This window comes from Scheffersomyces coipomensis, assembly GCF_036884675.1.
Source record: "Scheffersomyces coipomensis strain NRRL Y-17651 chromosome Unknown DFJ63scaffold_1, whole genome shotgun sequence".
NCBI lineage: Eukaryota > Fungi > Ascomycota > Pichiomycetes > Serinales > Debaryomycetaceae > Scheffersomyces > Scheffersomyces coipomensis.
Window position 1 is genome coordinate 122918 of NW_027042892.1, and position 21854 is coordinate 144771.

The following is a 21854-nucleotide window of genomic DNA, read 5'->3' on the forward strand; positions in this document are numbered from 1 at the left end:
CTCTCCTCATATAGTATATACGATATGAATAGAAGCAAAGAGATACAGCTTTGACCTTTACGAGGCGGATTAGAAATGAAAAGTTTGTATTGTGGTAAGAATGGATAATTTATTCCACAACTGCGATGGAATGATTCTCAGGCATTAACAAGGGTCCTGCGCGGTTTTATTATAGGAGACAGGTGGAATTAATAAGGATTGGCAATAAGTAAAAATTAACTCAATGTGACAAAAACGGTAATTTTTTATGGAACGCCTTAACTTGATGCAAAACTTGTCCTTAAAAAAAGAATTTGTGTAGTAATATTACTAGTACAAGAAAAAATTTTCATGTTGTCAAGAGGGAGATCTTACAACACATAGCATGTGCACTTTGATCTTGATTATGCTGTATAAGTAGAATTTAGAATAAAAAATTTATTATTTCGTATTTAAACATCATAATAAGTGAAGGGATATATCATTGTGAATGATGTAGAGGGAAGTAACATTAAGCATCTATTCGCAAGATTGACCACGCTAATATTTTTCGATACGAAATATTTTTTAGCCTAATAAATTGGTAATTTCATGTTGCAATAAGACCGCAAAAAAATCAGACAATTCGAGGCAAATTTGGGTTTCAAATATTGGCACTTATGACTTTATAGGAGCATGTCAATAACATTTCTTAAAAAGGAATTCTTGATCAGGCAGTTCTTTGCTTCTAACACAAAGTATTGCTCATTTTTATTGGCTGCCAACTTTATTCAAGGGCTTAATTATACAATTTGAGGCAGACTGAAGAAGAACACAACTACTGTGGATTAAGATAGGTTGTGATAAAGTCTTACAAAGCTAACCTTACTTACATCCACAGAGCTATTTAAGGTAGTACTCCAACAGTATAAATATAGATGCAAAAACCCCAAGACAAAACACAACTTGAATTAAGCTTTTTCCAAGATTTTTACTTTATTTTTATTTTCTTGTTAATCAAAACATATCTATCTATCAAACATAATGAAGTTGTCTGCTGTTATCTCCACCCTTGCCTTAGCTTTAACTGTTGCCGCTGCTCCAGCTGCCGAAGCCGGTCCAGCTCCAGCTACTCCAACTGAACAAAAAAGAGATTTATTAACTGAACTTAACCTTGGTGGTTTCTTAAATGCTATTAATAACTTAGTTATCAAAGAAACTGATCCATTACAAGCTACTAGCACTATTGCTCCAAATGCTCCATTCACTTTCAGTTATCCTATCCCTGCTAACTTATTAGATATTAACTTAGGTGATATTCTTTCATTAAACCTTTTCCCAGAAAACTTTGGTTCTTTATTAGAAGACATTGGTTTATAAGTGTGACATAACACACGTTTATAAGTTCGGTTAATGTTGGACTTTTTATATAAATCTAATTGAATTAGTTTCTATATATCTTTGATTGTACAATAAGTAATCTAGTTTTGAAATATAATATCATTGTTGTAGTAACAAAAATATTCCCTAATTAGGAACTGTGTGGTTGCGAGGAAATTTTTCTCCTCATTGTTTCTCAAATTATTGTTCTATTTTTGACAGCATTTACCGACTATAAATAGCTTACTTTTTGATAGGAGGTGATACACGTTCATGGTGTAATTGAACCAAGTCAACACAACTAAGGCAATATGTAAGTAATTAAAGTACAACTCAACTCTAGAGATCTATCTAATAAGGATATTAGTCGATCTAGGATCTTACTAGATCAGAAAAAAATATCACAGTCAAAAAAAAGACGCAAACTCAAAATTTCAGGTTCTATTTTTCGCAGTTTTAGACAATGTGAGATGACAGAAAAGTATCTTAATTAGGAAAAAAGTTAGGGAGCGCAAGGGATAATTAGATCTTTTAACCCTTTATCTGACAATACTATAATAGTAATTATACTGATTATGGGTCTTTGTGCTGCCATTGTAAGATTGAACAATTACTCAATTCAGATTGTTATTTTGCAATCTGTGGATTCTAAGGGATGATGGGAGAAACGATGGTATCTTCAGAAGAGGTATAAATATGGAGTCAAATCATCTCAGAAATTGATAACTGATATCATGTTTACTACATCTATTTTCAATAGTATCCCAACACAAATACCTACTTACCTATACAAGACATAATGAAATTTTCCACTGTTATAACTTCCATCGCTGCTTTAAGTTTAGTAAGTGCTGCTGCTGTTCCTCCAAGCAAAGTCGAAGCCACAGTCGAAAAGAGAGAAACTCTTGGTGAATTAATTCAATTCATTGAAGATGTTGTCCTCCATAAATCCATCAGTACCTCTACTCCAAGTGGTGTTCCATCCAACCCGGGTTTATCTGATGTTATTCCACAAGACTTATTAGATGTTCAATTAGGTGATATCGCTTCTCTTGGACTTGCTGCTTTACCTACCTCAATTCCAAGCTTATTAAATGAAGTTGGAAGTATTTTCTAATCACATTTTATACTTACTGTTATTTTATCCTTTTATACTCTCCTTCCTCATCTACGTTTGTACGTAAAAATATATTATACCCATATTAGAATTGAAAAATAATGTTAGCATAATTTGTAAGGGTATTATCAATTTCCATCTGTTTATCATTACCCAAAAGAATATTCTCTCATGTAAGTGCAAGTAGAAATATGCATTGAAGGTTGTAGTTGAAGATTCTGTTAAAAATAAAATAGGCAACTTAAGCCCATGAAGAAAAAAGGCGGATGATCCTCCAATGATAAATTTCAATTTATTTTTATTATGGTGCACACTCCCTCGAGAGAAGGGAAGGGAAGAAAAGGAAAATTACAAAAAGACTGCAAAATGATATAATACTTGGAGTTAAGATTTATAACGTCAAGTTGTAGTAAAGGATATGAAATTAAGCAATAATGAATTCAATTATTAGATGTAAAGACCGGAAACCACGTATAATGGTGATTGACCGTTTTTCATTATCCACAATGTTTGCTAATCTCTCGGTACAATGCGTATTGTCAGACTATCAACAAAGGATGGCTATGTTCATCTCTATTATGAAGAGGAATAAGGAATAATAATACCGCAACGAATAATGCAAGGGAACCAAAATGAAATTCCAAACCATGAAAGATCATGCAAGAACTTTATAAGATTACTCCACTTTTGATTAAGATGAGCCACAAGTTGATTTGATCCTTTACTCAATTACTTACTGTTGAATTCGTGGACAATGTCAAGGCTAATCTATGTTATTAATCTCCTATATGCAAGTAATTAATTAATCAAATTGAGAATTATATCCTTGCTCTTCTTTAACTAATTTCACTTTAGTAATATCGTGTTAGGGTTGATAAATTAAAATTGCTCTGCTTTATTTAAAATATTCATTTGCATAATTACGTAGAACCATCCCCTATTCTTCGAAGCAGGGGAAATGAAATTCTTCAATTAATCCATAGATCTACCTGCTATGTGATACTTACTTTAGATACATTAGACCACACCTTGACTCGGATTAACTTAGTACCAGCATAATTCACTTTCATACTACTACTCATAACCAAAATATGTTCTTGTAGTTAAACTACATAACGAAAGAAAAACTCAGTAGAGAGGTTGATTTGAATCCTTACAAGAATAAATAAAATGGCTTACTACGTAAAGATACGGTGGAAATATATGGAAATGTTAACAATATTTATTCATCTTCCCGCCTTTAAAAGAATCTAGTATTTTATTCTGCCCCCCCTGAATTTTGGCATCAAAATTATTTTCTCTCTCACTAAAAAAATAAAATTGAATTTTTTTCTTCCTCTGCACATTGGAATTTAATACATTCTAATTTTACCGTGTAGCAAAAAATATTTATTTTGAGACCATTTTGGGAAAAGCACATTTGAAGAAGGTTCATCAAAAGTTTGTTACAAGTGGGATTAGAGAGTAAGACATGGGCCCATGATGCAAGGTATAATGATGATGGGAGTTCCCCCTTAAATGGGTTGACGTATATACTCACTCCATGTGCTAGCCAACCTTATATGTTACATAAAAGTTTAAATTTATTATGGCAAATTGTCCCTAATGGAGATTAATATTGAAATTTAGAGGTGAATCTCAGCATGATGCAGATTATAAAATTTAAACATTTAAAATTTAAACATTTAAAATTTAAAAACTTAATCAACCAACAAGAAATGAATCTTAAAAAACGTTGTTGATATCTTAAATTTCTTGTAGATCGTTCCTGGTGTCTTGTTATTATGTTTGAATATTTAAAGTTTTGCCATGATATTCGTTGAGGTGGCTAGACCTATGCAATGTATTGTGTGTTGTTTAGTCATGTTGTGAATGGGAACCCCATATACTTTGACCAACCATTATGAATATACTCACAATAGAAGGGGATTGATTGTTTTAAATCAAAAAAAGCAACAGAATGTGATTAATTTAAGTTAAGCGTGGTTGTGGTTACGAAACAGAACGTTTTTTCTGATAACGAACTCAATGTGATATGTATGTATTTATGCAGAGCTTGTATATGTTTTATGTATGTTGTTGAAGTACATATGCTTAATTTTGTATTACTACTATGGATTTGTATTGTTTACTATACTTCTAGACTGTTAGAAAATAAAAGAAAAGCAAATACTTATCCACTTATTTAATGCAACTTGCTCCTTTATACCTGTTATTGTTGACATTTTAAATAGTGAGAACAATGAAATCTTAAAAGTGGCTTCCCTTTTCTTGCATTGTTGATTTGTTATTTGGAGCGTGTTAGCTCATTTTTTTATTATTAATACGTATCATTACTGTTTAGTGATAAACTAGAGTTGAATCATTATGAATTATATTGCAAACGTATCATTTAAAGTTAAAACGTAACATTAAGGAACGAAATCTATCTTTTTTTGTTGATGAAGGAAACGTAAAAGTTTAAATGTTTTAGAGTTTGCCACAATACAGGTGATGATGATGTAAGAATGAGGTCAAACAATTTAGCAAAATAGGGAATAAAGGATAAAGTTATTATTACAAAATGCACGTTTTCTCCTGATAATCCATAGATCTTTGATTCGGTTTATGGAGAGATATCCGTTTGGAGTAGAGGCAACGGAGAGTCATTATAAGGAGAAACAAAGCACGAAATAAAGGTAAAACGGTTTCAGAGCATAATAGAGGCGAAATATTTTCTGATACTTTCGATTGCTTTCCTTTAACAAAGGAAGGAGGAAAGAATGAAAGCAAAAAAAAAAGGATACAACAAGAACATAGTTTAGGGCTACTAATGAAGTACCCAATTTAGGACAGCAATATACTAGATTAGGTAGGATATATCTAGCGATTGTTTTCCTTTACTTAATATGATAAGCAATATTAGATAGTTAGAGATTTCATGTAAGGATTTACGATGGATAAAATAAGCAGATAAAATGAAAGAAACTATTAAAGAGGTTATAGACTTCAAACCAAAAAAGCTTAACTTAATATGAAAAAGTGAAAGAAATCGCGATATGCCGCATTGACAGATTCCATAAAAAAAAAAATAAAAAGGTAAAAAAAGCCATCCTTTTTTTTGTAGTGAGTCTTTAGGATCTATCGTTCATGTCAAGTATTACCCACTACGTTAGTTGCCCCAAGAGCAAGAGTATTGGTATGTTGTAGACCTTTAAATACTAGGTTTATACGTTTCATGATACCTATGTGACATTATTTGTTCATAGACCTAGAATCAATTAGACGATTCCTCTTCAGAGTAGGTTATTAATTATTATTAGTCAGAAATACTTAGTAGCCACCTTTTAACAATAAAAAAAATGCGTTATAAACTATAATTTGAAAGAATTTTCCATCCTAGAACCCATCATTTCAGATTATTTTTGAACGGTATTTCAAAAAAGCAGCAAGAATTATGAAAAATAAATATTTAATGTAAAAAATAAATCGAAAACAGATAAAACGAAGATCCCGAAGGGGGGAATGGAAAAGAAGGGAGGAGGGGGGTGTCAGAACTGAGTCTTACCGTATTTTACTATGGAATGGAGATCACTAACTAACAAAACCTCTTACTATAGAGATTAACGTTTCTGAATACACGTTGAAGTCAAGAATCAAAAAAAAAAAAAATAAAAAATTAATCAAAAAATGGAAAAAAGAAACGACTTCATATCACAAACCCAAAATAATAATTTTATGCTCCTATTGTTGTACCAAATGGCAAAATTATGATATCTTACATCTAGTTGTATTTGTTGTGAAAAAGATTGGTATGGATTTATTCGCTTTTATTAGTAAGTACATACATACCTTCTTACATACATGTTTACGTACATACGGGTTTGCTTTGATTTTGGTTACATATGTAATGCAACTAACTAACTAACTTTTTGGATTAATCCTTTATTTTATGACCCAAACACACTTTCCTTAACCCTTTTCCGTTCCATATTTGGTTTTACTATAGTATGGCCAAATTGTATTTAAATAGCTGCTAATTATCCTTTTTTTACAAATTTATTATTTTCTATATTCCTTTTATTATTATCAACTAACTGTTTATCACTAAGAGTCAGAATATCTATTTCCTTTCGTTAAATAATACCAATACAACAATGAAATTCTCCTTAACCTTATCCGTCTTAGCTATTGCATCCATTGCTAATGGTGCTGCCATTAAACGTTTCCAAGTTGATGATGTAGTTAATGAAGGTGATCCATTTGCAGTTGGTCCAGTTAAAGCAACTACCACCACCCCACGTACTACTGCTCACACCACTGCTAGTGAATTCTCATTCCCATCCATTCCAGCTCAATTTAAAGAAAATCCATTCTGGGGTTGGTGGTTCTTATACCAATGTTATCCAGAAGATAAAAAACCACCTTTCCCATTCCCAACCCCAAGTCATAAATCAGAACCATCTCATCATTTCACCAAATTTGAAAACCATACTTTACATCATTTCCCAACTCCAACTTTCTCATTCCCAGAATTCCCATTCCCAACTGGTTTCCCAGCTTTCCCATCAAACTTCACTTTCCCAACCTTCCCAACTGATTTTTCCTTCCCACCATTCCCAACTGAATTCTCCTTCCCATCAGCCCCAACTGAATTTTCTTTCCCACCATTCCCAACTGATTTCTCATTCCCAGCCATCCCAACTGATTTCTCATTCCCAGCTATTCCAACTGAATTTTCTTTCCCACCAATTCCAAGTTTTAGTTTCCCAACTATTCCAACCACTCACATTGAATTCCCAACTTTCCCAACTCCAACCATAAAAGCTCCAGAATTCCCAACCTTACCAACTGTTGTCAAAGATCCATTCACTGCTGAAGAACCCAAACTTCCAACTTTACCAACTGCCAAGGTTGCTGAACCAAAAGAAGGTTTCTTTTAAGTCAACAACAAGTTAAAGGTTTTATCAGGTTAAATTTTTCGGTTATTTAGGTTTTATATTTTAGAGATAAAATACCCTCAAATGTTTATTTTAGCAACAACATCATCAACAATATCTTTTCACAAAAAACAAAAAAAAAGACTAGACTTTAAGTTATTTTACCTATTTATTTCACTCCCAAATGGTGATTCTACAACTACTTGTGGTTTAAATTCCCCATTTTGAAAAGATTGCTTTATAGATTGGTTTCTTGCTTTTTTACTATTATTTTATTTTCCTCCTTTCTATTCTTTTTATAGCTCAGAGTTATGTTTATTTTTATTGCTAGTATATCCACCCTTTTCTGTTTGGTCACCTTCTAAAGGTTACCTTAATGCTTTGTCTTTCAGTTCTTCTTCATTCCCCTTCAAATATACCTTAAAAATTATATTAAAAAACTAAAATACCCCCCGGGTAAAACGTATTAAGATCGTCGACCAATCCTCTCTATGGTCCATTTTCCCATACCTCTTTTTAGTTGCGAAAATTTAAAATTCCAAACATTTTTTTATTTTTTTATTTTTTTGGTTTATTTTTATTTTGTAGAATTTTATTTTTCAGATCTCATTTTTTATTTTTTGTGTGAACTCATAAAAATAAATCTGTTTTAGGAAAGTTCAATAAATGTGGTAAGGGGTAAAATAATGCTTCGCTGTTGTTATTATTGTTAAAGTTGAAAGCTACATAGTTTAGTTTATTCTGTTGTTGTTGTTATTTTGATGTGGTTTATATCGTACCACATTCTCCAGCCTTAGTTATAGTTTAGAAATTAGTTTAGCATGGGTTGTGTACCCCTTACGTGAGATAATAATAATAATAATATTATTGTAATTTATAATGATATTATTATTATTAAAGTTTTGGTACCTGTCTCTAATGGTCTGGAAGTTAAATTTTACATATATCCTTTTGTAAATAGATTTCACGCTTATTGGAACTCATTCCCTGGGAATTGAAAGCCATCATAGCAACAACAACAACTTCAGACTCGTGCCTAAAACGGAATTAGAACAACAATAACAACAACAGCAACAATATTCAAATATAGATAGTTTATATTAATAATAAGAAGATAGATAAATTGTATCATATATAAATGTTTTTTAAGTAACCTATATACGATAAAAAGGATAAACAAATATACCAAATATGCCTTTCGTAAACAATATAAAAAAAAAGAATAACAAAAACAACAACTTTGAAAAATCAATTAAAACAGAGAAAGTATTAGAGATAAAAGATGATAGTAAAACTAAAGTAAAAGTAAACATAAAAAGGAGAAGAGAGTATTAGTAGTAGCAATTGAAGTTAAAGAAGAAGAAGAGTGGAGGTGAGTGGATACAAAAAATAACATGTTAATCAAGACCATATATCGTACAACGATAAATAACAACAAAAAAAGGAAGACTAAAACAAACAAACAAAAATCAATCAATCATATCATAATTTATGGGACAAGGTAGGAATATGGAGTGAAGAAAGGAACACGGGAGTTATATATGACCTTTTTTATGTAGAATTTGGAGTTTCAATGGATAAAAATTTATACTTCTTCTTGGTAATATCATAACAATCTTTTAATGCATCGTCATCCACAAACCAACTGACTTTACCTGCTGCACCCTCATTAACAATGGAAGAAGGTAATCCCTTTTCAGGTCTTTCCATTATAATTCTCATGACAGGAGCTTTAGTTAATCCTTCCACTACGAAAGTAACTCTTGCAGCATGACAAATGACAGGGATGGATAATGTGATTCTATTTTCAGGACCCGATGGAGCTTTTGAAACAGGTAAACACCAAGCTAATTTTTCTCGTAATTGTTCACCATGATTTGGAAATAATGAAGCAATATGACCATCTGGTGCACAACCTAATAATAAAAGATCAAACATTGGTAATTTAACTGAATCTTTTCTAGCGAAATTATTAATCAAGATTTTTTCATAATCATCAGCACATTCTTGACTATCATCTATAAGGGCTTCATCTATATGAAAGATTCTTGGTTTTTTATCCCCTTTTATTAAATCAAAAATTTGTCTTTTGGCTTCACCATAATTTGAATCTTTTGATTCGAACGGTACTAATCTTTCATCAGCGAAATAAATATCCCATTTATCCCATTCAATTAAATCTTCAATTTGTTTACATGATGATGATAATAAACCTTGGTTTAAAATCTTAACTAATGACCCACCTGAAATAGCAATTTTAAATCTTATATCAGCTGATTTTCGTTTTTTATCTTTTTTACCATTACCATTCGATATACCATTAGTTAATTGAGTTGTACTTAAAGATAAATTCAAAGTGGAAGGACTGGTTGAATGATTAGTGGAATGAGAAATGGAGGCAGTGGATGAAGAAGTTAATAAACCAGGTCTTTTGGCTTGTTCTTCTTTAATTAATGCAATTTGTTTGGGGTCTAAGGTATTATATAAAGTTTGATTTTGAGCTGATATAATATGATCAGCCACTGCATCAGCAACACCATCAAATCCAGGAAAGGAATATATTAATGGAACTGTAGTAGTCATATTTGGATATTAATTATATATATATATATGAATGTGTATGATTGTTTATAGGGTGGATTTGATAATGTAATACAATTTGAATGAATTAGATGTATAATTTATTTAGAATTGAAATAATAATGAAAATCTGGAAATTGGGGGATCAAGATGACAGGATTGTTTTGGGGATATATGAGAATCTATGAACTAATATTTGGAATGGATGAAGTATTGGTAGTGAAATATCAAGCAAACAAGTGATAAAGGATGATGGATTATACTGTCACTTGAATTAATTTGACTTGAATTGATCAACCGGTTAAGATATCAAGACTTCCTTATAGATGAGATAAGAAGTAACAACGGATGATGTTTGATCAAGAGGATGGGTAGATACCGGAACAAACAATGAAAGACAGGATTGAATTTGACTTGATTGGATTGGATCGATGATGGATCGATAAGGTTTTGATAATCGGAGGAGGGGGGGATTCAAATCGATTGGATTAGATATATGATAATGAGAATGAGATTGAGATTGATAGTAGATATCAGATTCAATATCGATTGGTATGGTTCAATAGTAGTCGCACTCTATAGGATGATGTGATATAGAAAACTGAAGATGAATCAAACTGAAAGATGGATAAATCAAATAGATGGAAATTGCTAGAAATTATATATATTTGTGGTTGATCGATAATTCTTTTTTTTTTTTCTGTCTGTCTGGATTTCTATAAATTTCTGTCCTGTTCTTTTTTCCTTTTTTTGATTTTTGATTTTCTCGTTCAACACAATTTTTTTGTACTATAAATTTATGATGTAAGTTACACTACAGAAGGATTAACCATGAGTAAATGGATATAGAGAGATATAGGTATATATATATATGGTCACATAAGTTAACTACGGTCTTACTAAACTTGAAATCCATTTCTATGTTGTTTAATCATTTAACTTTTGAGTTTTGTTTTGTAAGCGTCACGTGACCGTCTAGGGAGGGAGAAATTGTGTGTGTGAGTGAATGATTCCGTTGTTCCCTTAACTCTTTCTACTTCCCTTTCTAGCCATTAAAATGATGTTTTGATTCTATAACGGTTAAGTTTAATTTCCATATTAATAACCGATTAGAAATTGAAACTTCTGTTGTAATGTAAGCATTCATTTCCATTTCGTAAGGTCATGATATATGTAGTTATCTGCCCAATATGGTCATACCTTTGTTTCGTTTTACTTAAACTAACTAATTTTCAATTAACTAACTATGAGTTAACTTATTTTCTAATTAAATTAATTTAATTAATTATTATTTAATTATGAATTGTTGATAAGTAATCATTAGTTGATTATACATATATTAAAGTTTAATTTTTATAACAATTAATTAATTAACACTTTATAGATAGATAGAGATAACACTTATGGTTTACCATCATCCGGGTAATTTAAATGCATAATTACTCTATTGGGACAATGTATGGTGGTATGGATGTCTTTGTCATAACACTACCATACTACTGCGACATTAAGTCATTTATTTAATAGAAAACGACGACATTGTATGACCCTCCTTTTGATGACGACATAATTTTTATCACTCCACACACTCACATTTTAATTTAAATTATGAAGGCAATTGATATAGTATAAGATCTGTCAGTCAATTCAATTACATCCTAATCAACTCATATCAACTTATCCCAATCAAGTCAATAATTATCCAAGATGACGATTGATAATTACTTCAAGTTAACTTGTAAACTATTCCATAACTTTATTGAAGATCAATATTGTACATCTTCAAATCAATATCAACATGTAACTATTCATGATACTCCAACTTCATATCAACAACAAGTTTATTTATTAACCGATACTGACAAAATCTTATTATTTACATTCAATATCACTCCAATCGAAGGTCAAGGACGATTGAATTTAATCAATATCATTAAAAAAGTGAATGAAGGTGAAGGTATTGAATCAAATAGTGTGGAGAATATACTTATAGATTGGTCTAAAGATGCGTTAACTTTCCCTATTGATGAATTAAATTTATCTCAAGATTTATTAAACTCATTCAATTTAAAATTAAGACCTCATATTTCAAATGAAAGATATAAAAATATCATTGATCAATATTCTAATAAAAATGCTAATTCTGATTCAAATGTTTTACATCATCAATTATCAAGATCTCCTCAAAATCAACCCGATGAGTTCCTTCCTGCATCAATCCCACCTATGCCTTCTCTTTCACTTTCATCAGTGGAAGCTCCAGCAGCATCATCATCTAGTCGTCCATCTGATATGCCTGGTTTTGATGATGAATATGAAGTTAATGTTCCTTCTAGACAACCACCTACCAATGCTTTCCCATCTATTGGGGATAGAGATCTTAATCCACCAGGTTTACCCCGTCATCCTGATTTAAACCCCTATTTAGATCCATTAAGAGTGGGAGGATCATCAAATAATCCGGGTGAAGGTGGTATGCATCCTACGGCAAATCATCCTCTTTTTGGAGGACCACCAGGATCAGGGAATACCTCAAGATTAGGAGTTCCACCAGGAGCAAGATTTGATGATCCATATGGTGAAGATAATTTAGATGCGTTAGGAAGTGGATTACCTGGTAATTTAAGATTAGGTTCAAATCATAGCAGTGGAGGATCTGGATTTCCTGGATTTGGAGGTCCAAGTGGTGGAGGAGGATTTCAGTTTTAGTTAATTAGGTATGTGTACCAATGAATGAAAAGTTATTATATAATGCAAATATAAAGTTAAATGTAATAAATAAGATGAGATTAGATTAGATTAGATAATGGTTTTTCATATGAAAAGTAACGATTTTACGTCATTGTCCACGTAAAGATAATAGAAATTATGCAAGGAATAAACGATAATCAGAGACGAAGTGAAGGTTTATACGAAGGGATCAAATGAAATGATTAAGTTTTATTTTTAAGGTCGTTTGAGGAATTACTAAAACTAGTAGGACAAGAAATAAAAAGAAACTTGTCAAAACAATCAAATGCAAACCAAAACCAACGAAACGAAACGAAACGAAGCCAAAAACCAAAACCAAAACCAATCTAAACGAATAAACAAAAGAAACGACCTTAAACTTTAAAACTTAACCATATTAACTGGACCATGACCCTAATTATTAGCCACTAACTTCATTGTTGTCTCGAAGTGTTTGGTACATTTCATGACAACTTACCCCATCTAATCAGTTCGTATATCCTGATACAGATAAAAAGTTAAACGCTAAAACATATACACAAACGCAAACAATCCCAAAAATAAAGCCTAATTAGTATAGATTCATAATAACCTTATAACCCCCATTTAGATTCAAATTTGCAAATTAAGAAAGTTTTGACAGCTTGAACATAATCAGAAAACTTCCTAATTAGGCAATGTTTAAGAACTTTTACCTTAAAAGGGAAATGCCTGCACACAGCCCATTTGCAACAAAATAACTTCAAGGGGAAATTTCTTAATGCTTTTTTAACGAGCAGGGCAAACAAAAAAAAAAAATCAGATGAAAAAAATAATTCTTTTTGTTCTCTGTGCGGGGGAAGAAATTAAATGTCAAACTTCACCTCAAATTTTGAAAGTTTATATTGGTTGGAAAGGGTTATATTAAATGAATGACTGAGAGTTTCAGTTATAACGGTAAGATAGTAGTAAAGTGAATAAATAGTTAAGTAAAAAAAAGTCAGTTGATACTAAGAAAAAAATAACAAAAAGGGAAGATCAGTTTATAGAAGTGAATCGAAGTAAAGGTTATAATTTCGACGGAGTCCAGCAAGGATAAGCTTTTGCAAGTGGTTTGCTGTTGTTCCAAGCCGATAGACTTTAGTGATCATGGAGTACACCATCTAGATCACGTTTACACGCCCTCCTCCTCCTCCCCCCTAAGTTGTTAATATCAACAATAGCATCATTGATACTGACTAAGTCCGTCATATTTTATAGCAACTTGGAAATAAAATATTTTATGAAATGGGGGGTAATGGCTAAAATAAGGAAAGGGACATGATATTACGTAACGATCTACTTTATTAAACGGTGTAAAAATTGATAAAAAAGACGAGGCAAGTTTTATTTTATTATATGGAACGGAAGGTTAAGTTAAGTTAAGTAGGCTTGTAATTTGTTTTACCCCATATAGCATAAACTTTATATGTTACCTCATACATAAAATTTTAACTAAAACTGAAATCCCACTTACACACACTACTCTCCTATAATCATTTAAGCCATAATTACCTTATTTATGATACTACTCCTCTTCGTCTACATTATGCATTCTCTTTAACTGCATAGACTTGGCTCATTACTAGTATTTTTCATCATGAAATTAATCAAGTTAGTACAATTAATGACACTTCATAAAATACAATCACAAATAGTCAGTCCAAAATAACACAGTTCAGAATCTTTTCCATCTAAACCTTAAAATACTGATAATACTATTTCTAGCAATATAATAACTATAATAAATAAATAAATAATGGTACAATTTATTACAATGACCAGTGGGAAGTTGAACTAAAACATAATCGCATAAACTCAATTGTTTTCCTTCTCTCATTAAAAAAATATTATTTTTTTTTATTTTTTTGACATTTCACAAAATTAAATTACTCTTCCTAATTAGGCAATTTTGGGTAACATCCATTTATACCCATTTCAAATTTTTTATTTACTAGTTTGCAATAGTAATTACATATACTCTGTGCTTGTTAACTATTAAATAAATATATTGTAGTCTGTCAGGTTTTTTTTTTTATTTTCAGTTTTCGAATTACTACTTTATTCATTATTTCATTTCTTCTTCTTATATATATATATTATTTTATTGATACCCTCAGCATCGACAACGACCCATTCCAACGAACTAAACACAACCTACACTGCTATCAACTTTGAAAGAAAGCAACAAAACTTGAGTCATTACTACTATTGAAGAAAACCACTAAACCGTATTTTGAAAATTCAAATTCATTTTAGTATTCCATTCGTCATAACTATATCCTTTCATATATTAGTTCAACATCCACATTCACTACAACCTACTACTATATCTGATCTTTCTAATCACTAATAGAAAATCACTACCCTTCCTTTCAACACCCCCTGCTTTTTTTTCTTTTAATAATAGAACAAAAAAGAGGTTTATTTTTTTTTCGTTGAAGCTTATACTCCTTCCCCCCTGAATTTGTCACACTACCTTAAAATTTCACAGCCATAATGGGAAATCATATTTATAACAGACAAATTCGAGATTCCTTTGTCGAAGAAGGTGATGTCGAAGATAATGATAATATCGAAAGATCTCAATCTCCAGAATTACCAAATTCTCCTGCTTATCAAACTTATATTCAACGTGCATACAATTCAAGAAATTCTTATAATTCAAATACAAGCTTTATGAATAATAATTTATTAGAAGCTCTGCCATCTAATAACTCAGATACTACCGTTACTTATGTCGATTATGCTGATAGTAATATGTTACCCCAACAACAACAACAACCTCCTCCAAGACGTAAGAAGAGAGGAAGTAAAAGAAAATCATCATCATCATCACCAAGAAATTTAAATAATGCTGATCAAGATAAACCATTTAATCCATATGATAGAATAAATTCCCAAATTTCAAGAGTTCACGAAGAACCAATCACATCAAATCAATCTAATATAATACTGTCCCAAACTAATTTGGAAAAGAATCAAAATATCGATATTAATGTATCTCATTTAGAATCTCAAGAATTAAAGAATGAAAAGCGTTGGTTTTCATTTTTATTTTCAAGAAAAGTTACTCCAATTCCATTAGATTCAGAACGTGAAATGTATGCTTTAAAAAATGCTAATTTCCTTTATAGATTATGTTTTTGGTGGTTATGGCCAATATTGGTTCGTGGTTATAAGAGAACTTTACAACCTAATGATTTATGGGTTTTAACTCCTGACTTAACCGTCGAACATATGCATCAAGTTTGGTCTGAACATTTAAAAGATATTTTGAAAAAAGCTGAAGCTAAACATTTAAAACAACATAAAAATTTGGATGATTTCAAATGGCCAAAATGGTCAATTCCATATGCTTTATTTTTAACTTTTAAATGGCAATATAGTTTAAGTTGTTTCTTTTTAGCATTATCATTCTGTGTTCAATCTTTATCACCATTAATCACTAGAAGATTAATTGATTATGTGGAATATAGATACTTTGGTTTAGAAAAAACTTTAACTAAAGGCGTTGCTTATACTATTGCTTCAGTGGTTTTAATCTTTATTAATGGTTTATTATTAAATCATTTCTTTCATACTGCCATGACTACTGGTGCTCAATCTAAAGCTATTTTAACAAAAGCTTTATTATTAAAATCATTTGATTTAAGTGCTAAATCAAGATATTTATTCCCTATTGGAAGAGTTACTTCATTAATGTCAACTGATTTAGCTAGAATTGATTTAGCTATTGGTTTCCAACCATTAGTGGTTTGTTTCCCAATTCCAATCATCATTGCCATTGTGTTATTATTAACTAATATTGGTGTTTGCTCATTAACTGGTATTGGATTATTTATTGTTTCATTAATTGTTTGTGTGGTTTTAACTAAGAAGTTATTTGATACCAGAGAAACTGTGGTTAAATATACTGATGAAAGAATTAGTCTTATGAGAGAAGCTTTAACTAATTTAAAAGTTATCAAGTTCTATGCTTGGGAATTAGCTTATAGAATGAATATTACTAAAATTAGAGAAAAGGAAATGAAGTATCTTTTCACTATTAAAGTCTTAAGAAATTTCATTACTGCTTATGCTGTTACCTTACCAACTTTAAGTTCTATGCTTTCATTTGTTACTATGTGGGCTACTAATAATATGAAATCTCCTGGTGAAGTTTTCAGTTCATTATCATTATTCTCAATCTTGGCTCAAGCTATTATGTTATTACCAATTGCTTTAGCTACTGGTGCTGATGCTCTTATTGGATTCACTAGATGTAAAGATTATCTTTCTGCTGAAGAATTAAATGATGAATTATCTAATAGAATGAATCAACCAGTTTCTAATCAAAGTTACTTTATTGGAGGTGGTTCAGAAGAAGGATTTGAATTCAAACATCAATCTGTCCCAATGAATAATCAACAAACTGTGTCAAGATCTACTAATAATGATGATTATGATTACGATTATGAATCAGATGAAGATGAAGAAACGGTTATTGAAATTAAAAATGCTAATTTCATTTGGGAATCATTTCATGATGAACTAGATGAAGGATTATGGGATTTAAGTAAGGATGCCAAAAAGAAGAAAGAAAAGAAGAGACAACACAAGAGCCATAAGTATCAACCACAACCACAACATGAAGATGAAGATATCGCTGCTGGTTCTGTTTCAATATTTTCCGAAAAACATTCCAGTCCTTATGAAACTGCTAGATATACCAAAGAATCATATATCCAATCCGTTGAATCCGTTGAATCTAATTCCATTGAACTGTTCCCTGGTTTATTAAACATTAATCTTTCTATCAAGAAGAATGAATTTATTATCATTACTGGTGCCATTGGTACTGGTAAAACTTCCCTTTTAAGTGCTATGGCTGGATTTATGAAATTAAATAATCCTCATCAAGGTAAACTTAAAGTCTATGATGATTTATTATTATGTTCAGCCCCATGGATTCAAAACTCAACTGTTCGTGAAAATATCTTGTTTGGTAAACCATTTGATCATAAAAAATATTATGAAGTTTTAAATGCTTGTGCTTTAGAAGATGATATTGAAATGTTACCAGCTGGTGATAAAACTGAAATCGGTGAACGTGGTATTACTTTATCTGGTGGTCAAAAAGCTAGAATCAATTTAGCTAGAGCTTGTTATACTGAAGCTGAAATCTTATTATTTGATGATGTTATTAGTGCTGTTGATTCAAGAGTTGGTAAACATATTGTTAATCGTTTATTCAAAGGTTTATTAAGAGATAAAACCATTGTTTTAGCTACCCATCAATTAGGTATACTTGAATCAGCTGATAGAATTGTATTCTTAAATGGTGATGGTTCAATTGATGTTGGTACTGTTACTGAATTAATCTGTAGAAATGAAAATTTCCAAAAGTTAATCGATTTCAGTCAAGAAACTCAAGCTGAATCTGCCAACAACAGTGAATATAACTTGGCTGTTAATAACATGGAAGATGATGAAGTTGCTGGAGTTAGATTATCTGAAAAGAGATTAAAGGAACAAGCTGATTTGTCCGGTAGAACCATGTCTGATGAAATTAGTGCCACTAATGCTATTTCTTGGGATGTTTATAAGAAATATATTCACTTAGGTTCTGGTATTTTCGGTTGGACTGCTACTCCAGTTTTCCTATTTTTAGTGGCTTTAGCTACCTTTTGTCAAGTTTTCACTAATACTTGGTTATCATTCTGGACTGAAAAGAAATTCCCAGGTAAATCAGATAAATTTTACGTTATTATCTACGTCTGTCTTGCTGTTTTAACTGTCGTTTTCACTGCCATTGAATTTACTATGTTAGCTTATATGAATAATAGATCTGCTAGAATCTTGAATGTTAGAGCTGTTGATAAGATTTTACATGCTCCAATGAGTTTTATGGATACTACTCCAATTGGTAGAATCTTGAATAGATTTACTAAGGATACTGATTCTTTAGATAATGAAATTGGTGAACAATTAAGATTATTCATTTTTCCATTGGCAACTATTATTGGTATTATTATCTTGTGTATTACTTATTTACCTTGGTTTGCTATTGCTGTTCCATTTTTAGGATTTGCATTTACATTCTTGGCTAATTTCTATCAAGGTTCATCTCGTGAATTAAAAAGATTAGAAGCAACTCAAAGATCATTAGTGTATAATAATTTCAATGAAACTTTAACTGGTATGGCTACTATCAAATCATTCAGAGCTGAAAATGATTTCATTAAAAAGAATGATTTATATCTTAATAAAATGAATGAAGCTTATTTCTTATCCATTGCTACTCAAAGATGGTTATGTGTTCATTTAGATATGATTGCTTCTTCATTCGCCTTGATCATTTGTATGTTATGTATTACTGAACAATTTGATATTAGTGCTTCATCAACTGGTTTATTAATGAATTATGTGATTCAAATTGTTGGTATTTTAGCATTAACTATTAGATCCATGACTCAAGTTGAAAATGAAATGAATTCAGTTGAAAGATTACATGAATATGCCTTTAACTTACCTCAAGAAGCAGCATATGTTGTTCCAGAATGTGAACCACCAAAGGAATGGCCAGCTTCAGGATATATTGAATTTAAAGATGTATCTTTAAGATATAGAGACAATTTACCATTAGTGTTAAAAGATTTGAATTTAAACATTTATCCAGGTGAAAAAGTTGGTATTTGTGGTAGAACTGGTGCTGGTAAATCATCAATCATGACAGCCTTGTATAGATTAACTGAATTAGAAAAGGGTTCGATTACCATTGATGGTTTAGATATTTCTAAAATGGGATTACATGATTTAAGATCCAATTTGTCTATTATTCCTCAAGATCCAGTTTTATTCCAAGGTTCCATTAGAAAGAATTTAGATCCATTTGAATCATATAAAGATGAAGTTTTATTAGATGCTTTAAGAAGATCTGGTTTATTAGATCATAATTCGATTGAATTAGTGAGAAGAACTAAATATGATCCAAAGAGAAATGTTGGTTATGATGATTTACATAAATTTCATCTTGATCAACTTGTGGATGAAGATGGTATTAACTTCTCATTAGGTGAAAGACAATTGATTGCCTTGGCTAGGTCTTTAGTTCGTAATTCTAAGATTTTAATCCTAGATGAAGCTACTTCATCAGTTGATTTTGAAACTGATTCAAAAATTCAAGATACAATTTCCAATGAATTCAGACAATGTTCAATTTTGTGTATTGCTCATAGATTGAAAACAATCTTACATTACGATAGAATTATCGTTATGGATAAAGGTAAAATTGTTGAAAAAGGTGCTCCAACTCAATTATTCCAACAAAATGGTATTTTCAAAGAAATGTGTGATAAAGCCAACATTAGAGGTGATGATTTCCACTAAACACATTAAAACAATCGGAACCAACCCCCATGTATATTAGTAATTTCTTACAACTCCATTCTATTCATATAAAAAAAATTCCAGTGATATTTTCTTTTTGCAATCAGAAATTTACCCCAACCAACCAAAAACATAAATAAAAAAGTTTTTTTGATGATTTTCTCCCAATTTATAATAATGATACCTATTTTTCTAATTATCTCTTTTTATTTCAATTCTATTTGGTCATACTAGTTTTATCTATAATACATTTTAAATATAAAATTATTCATTTATAACATTTTAAAGATTTCGTAAAATGCGCCTGATTAATTAAAAAAGGGTAATAAATCATAAGACTATAAAGTATTTTTATTATGAGTTAAAGAGTAAAATTAAGCTAAATGTGGGGTATTCTAAAAAACGTAACTAAAATGGGAAAAAAATTTCAGAAGAAGTGAATAAAAAGGGGGTATACAAAAAACCATTTTGTCAGACCTTACAACAAAATGATTCAAAACTTCCAAGTCACACTAGGTGATTCTTGAAAGTTGATAGAATATTTCAGTAGCAGATGCTTGAGTAAGTAATGAAGTTTGAACTGTACCACCGAGTGTGCCACCACAGAAATTACTTGCATCAGTTGCAAAAGTTCCACTGTTAGGGAAAGCAGTAGTATATTTAGTAAAGATATCTTGACTTGCGGTAAAAACATCATCAACATAAGCTCCACTTGTTCCAACTTGGAAGAAATTGAAAAGATAAGTAGCTTGTTGATAAACTTCTGTAGTATAAGATGAAAAAGCAGCTTGTTGAGTTGAAGTGGTAGCGGTACCGATATTTAATAAATCAGCAAAACCAGCAAATAAAAATTCAACATATTGTAATTCATTATTCCAAAATCCCTGTGGAGTATAGAAAGCACCTTGAGCATTGGTAGCAGCATTACCTAAAACAATAGCTTGATCTATATAACTGGATTGACCGGTGATTTTATTTAAATAAGCTAAAGTTGAAATCATCACACCCACCGTATAAGTTAATTTCCCATCATTAATTTGACCTGTAGATGGAGCTATACCATCATAAATTAAATGATCATTGGGATCTTGTAAAGTTTTAGAAATCCAAGTGATACAATTTTCAGCAAATGTGACTAAATCTTGATTTGGACTAACTTCATATAATTTAACAGCTGCTAATGCTGCTTCTAAAGTTGAGATTGATGCCACATAATCAGCATTGACATGTTCATTAACTCCACCCACGGTTGGATTCCATTGACTCATGATATTATTCATTAAAGTTTGAGCAGCAGTTAAATAGGCTTGATTACCAAGAGCTTGATAAGCACCAATTAAAACCCACATGACTTGAGAATCATCATCAAGATAAACATCATCATCTCTAGCGGTAGTAGCAGAGAAATAACCGGCAGAATTTTGATATTGTAAAATGTCATTTACCACCAATTGAATTTGTTGAGCATTACCTGAATCAATAATAACTTTAGATGCAACAGCTACATTCCAAACTACTGGAGATGAATAACCATAACCAGGACATATTTGATCATTAAGATTCCATGCATTCTGTGCAGGATTCCAGAAATTTGACCAAGTTGTACCTAAAGCGGAACTATAAGCTGATTCAGAAGTTATAGTACCATCTCTTTTACCAATAGGTTGAGAAGAACTTAAAGCAATCAAAGGACTTAAGGAAAGTAAGAGTCTTGAAAATAACATAATTGAATACAGTTAGCTATGATGATTTTTTAGGGGTATTTTTATGATAGATAATAG

General features: G+C 31.0%; 7 protein-coding genes across 7 annotated transcripts; 5 read left to right on the forward strand and 2 right to left on the reverse strand. All coding sequences in view use genetic code 12, as the record gives it.

Moving 5' to 3' along the window:
- Positions 1-1002: 1002 nt before the first annotated feature.
- On the forward strand, positions 1003-1338 carry DFJ63DRAFT_310111 (uncharacterized protein; the record flags this gene model as incomplete). The annotated part of the gene is made up of 1 exon (XM_064905532.1): positions 1003-1338. The coding sequence occupies one exon, from the start codon at positions 1003-1005 to the stop codon at positions 1336-1338; it is 336 nt and encodes a 111-aa protein (XP_064764284.1).
- Positions 1339-2137: 799 nt separating this feature from the next.
- Positions 2138-2455, forward strand: DFJ63DRAFT_310112 (uncharacterized protein; the record flags this gene model as incomplete). Its single annotated transcript, XM_064905533.1, has 1 exon — positions 2138-2455. The coding sequence occupies one exon, from the start codon at positions 2138-2140 to the stop codon at positions 2453-2455; it is 318 nt and encodes a 105-aa protein (XP_064764285.1).
- Positions 2456-6591: 4136 nt separating this feature from the next.
- Positions 6592-7377, forward strand: DFJ63DRAFT_310113 (uncharacterized protein; the record flags this gene model as incomplete). Its single annotated transcript, XM_064905534.1, has 1 exon — positions 6592-7377. The coding sequence occupies one exon, from the start codon at positions 6592-6594 to the stop codon at positions 7375-7377; it is 786 nt and encodes a 261-aa protein (XP_064764286.1).
- Positions 7378-8925: 1548 nt separating this feature from the next.
- On the reverse strand, positions 8926-9957 carry DFJ63DRAFT_310114 (uncharacterized protein; the record flags this gene model as incomplete). The annotated part of the gene is made up of 1 exon (XM_064905535.1): positions 8926-9957. The coding sequence occupies one exon, from the start codon at positions 9955-9957 to the stop codon at positions 8926-8928; it is 1032 nt and encodes a 343-aa protein (XP_064764287.1).
- Positions 9958-11661: 1704 nt separating this feature from the next.
- On the forward strand, positions 11662-12663 carry DFJ63DRAFT_332455 (uncharacterized protein; the record flags this gene model as incomplete). The annotated part of the gene is made up of 1 exon (XM_064907680.1): positions 11662-12663. One exon carries the CDS (start codon positions 11662-11664, stop codon positions 12661-12663), a length of 1002 nt encoding a protein of 333 aa, XP_064764288.1.
- A 2538-nt stretch (positions 12664-15201) lies between these two features.
- YOR1 (ATP-binding cassette transporter) lies at positions 15202-20073 on the forward strand (the record flags this gene model as incomplete). The annotated part of the gene is made up of 1 exon (XM_064907681.1): positions 15202-20073. The coding sequence occupies one exon, from the start codon at positions 15202-15204 to the stop codon at positions 20071-20073; it is 4872 nt and encodes a 1623-aa protein (XP_064764289.1).
- Positions 20074-20585: 512 nt separating this feature from the next.
- DFJ63DRAFT_310117 (Six-hairpin glycosidase-like protein) lies at positions 20586-21797 on the reverse strand (the record flags this gene model as incomplete). Its single annotated transcript, XM_064905536.1, has 1 exon — positions 20586-21797. The coding sequence occupies one exon, from the start codon at positions 21795-21797 to the stop codon at positions 20586-20588; it is 1212 nt and encodes a 403-aa protein (XP_064764290.1).
- Positions 21798-21854: the final 57 nt, after the last annotated feature.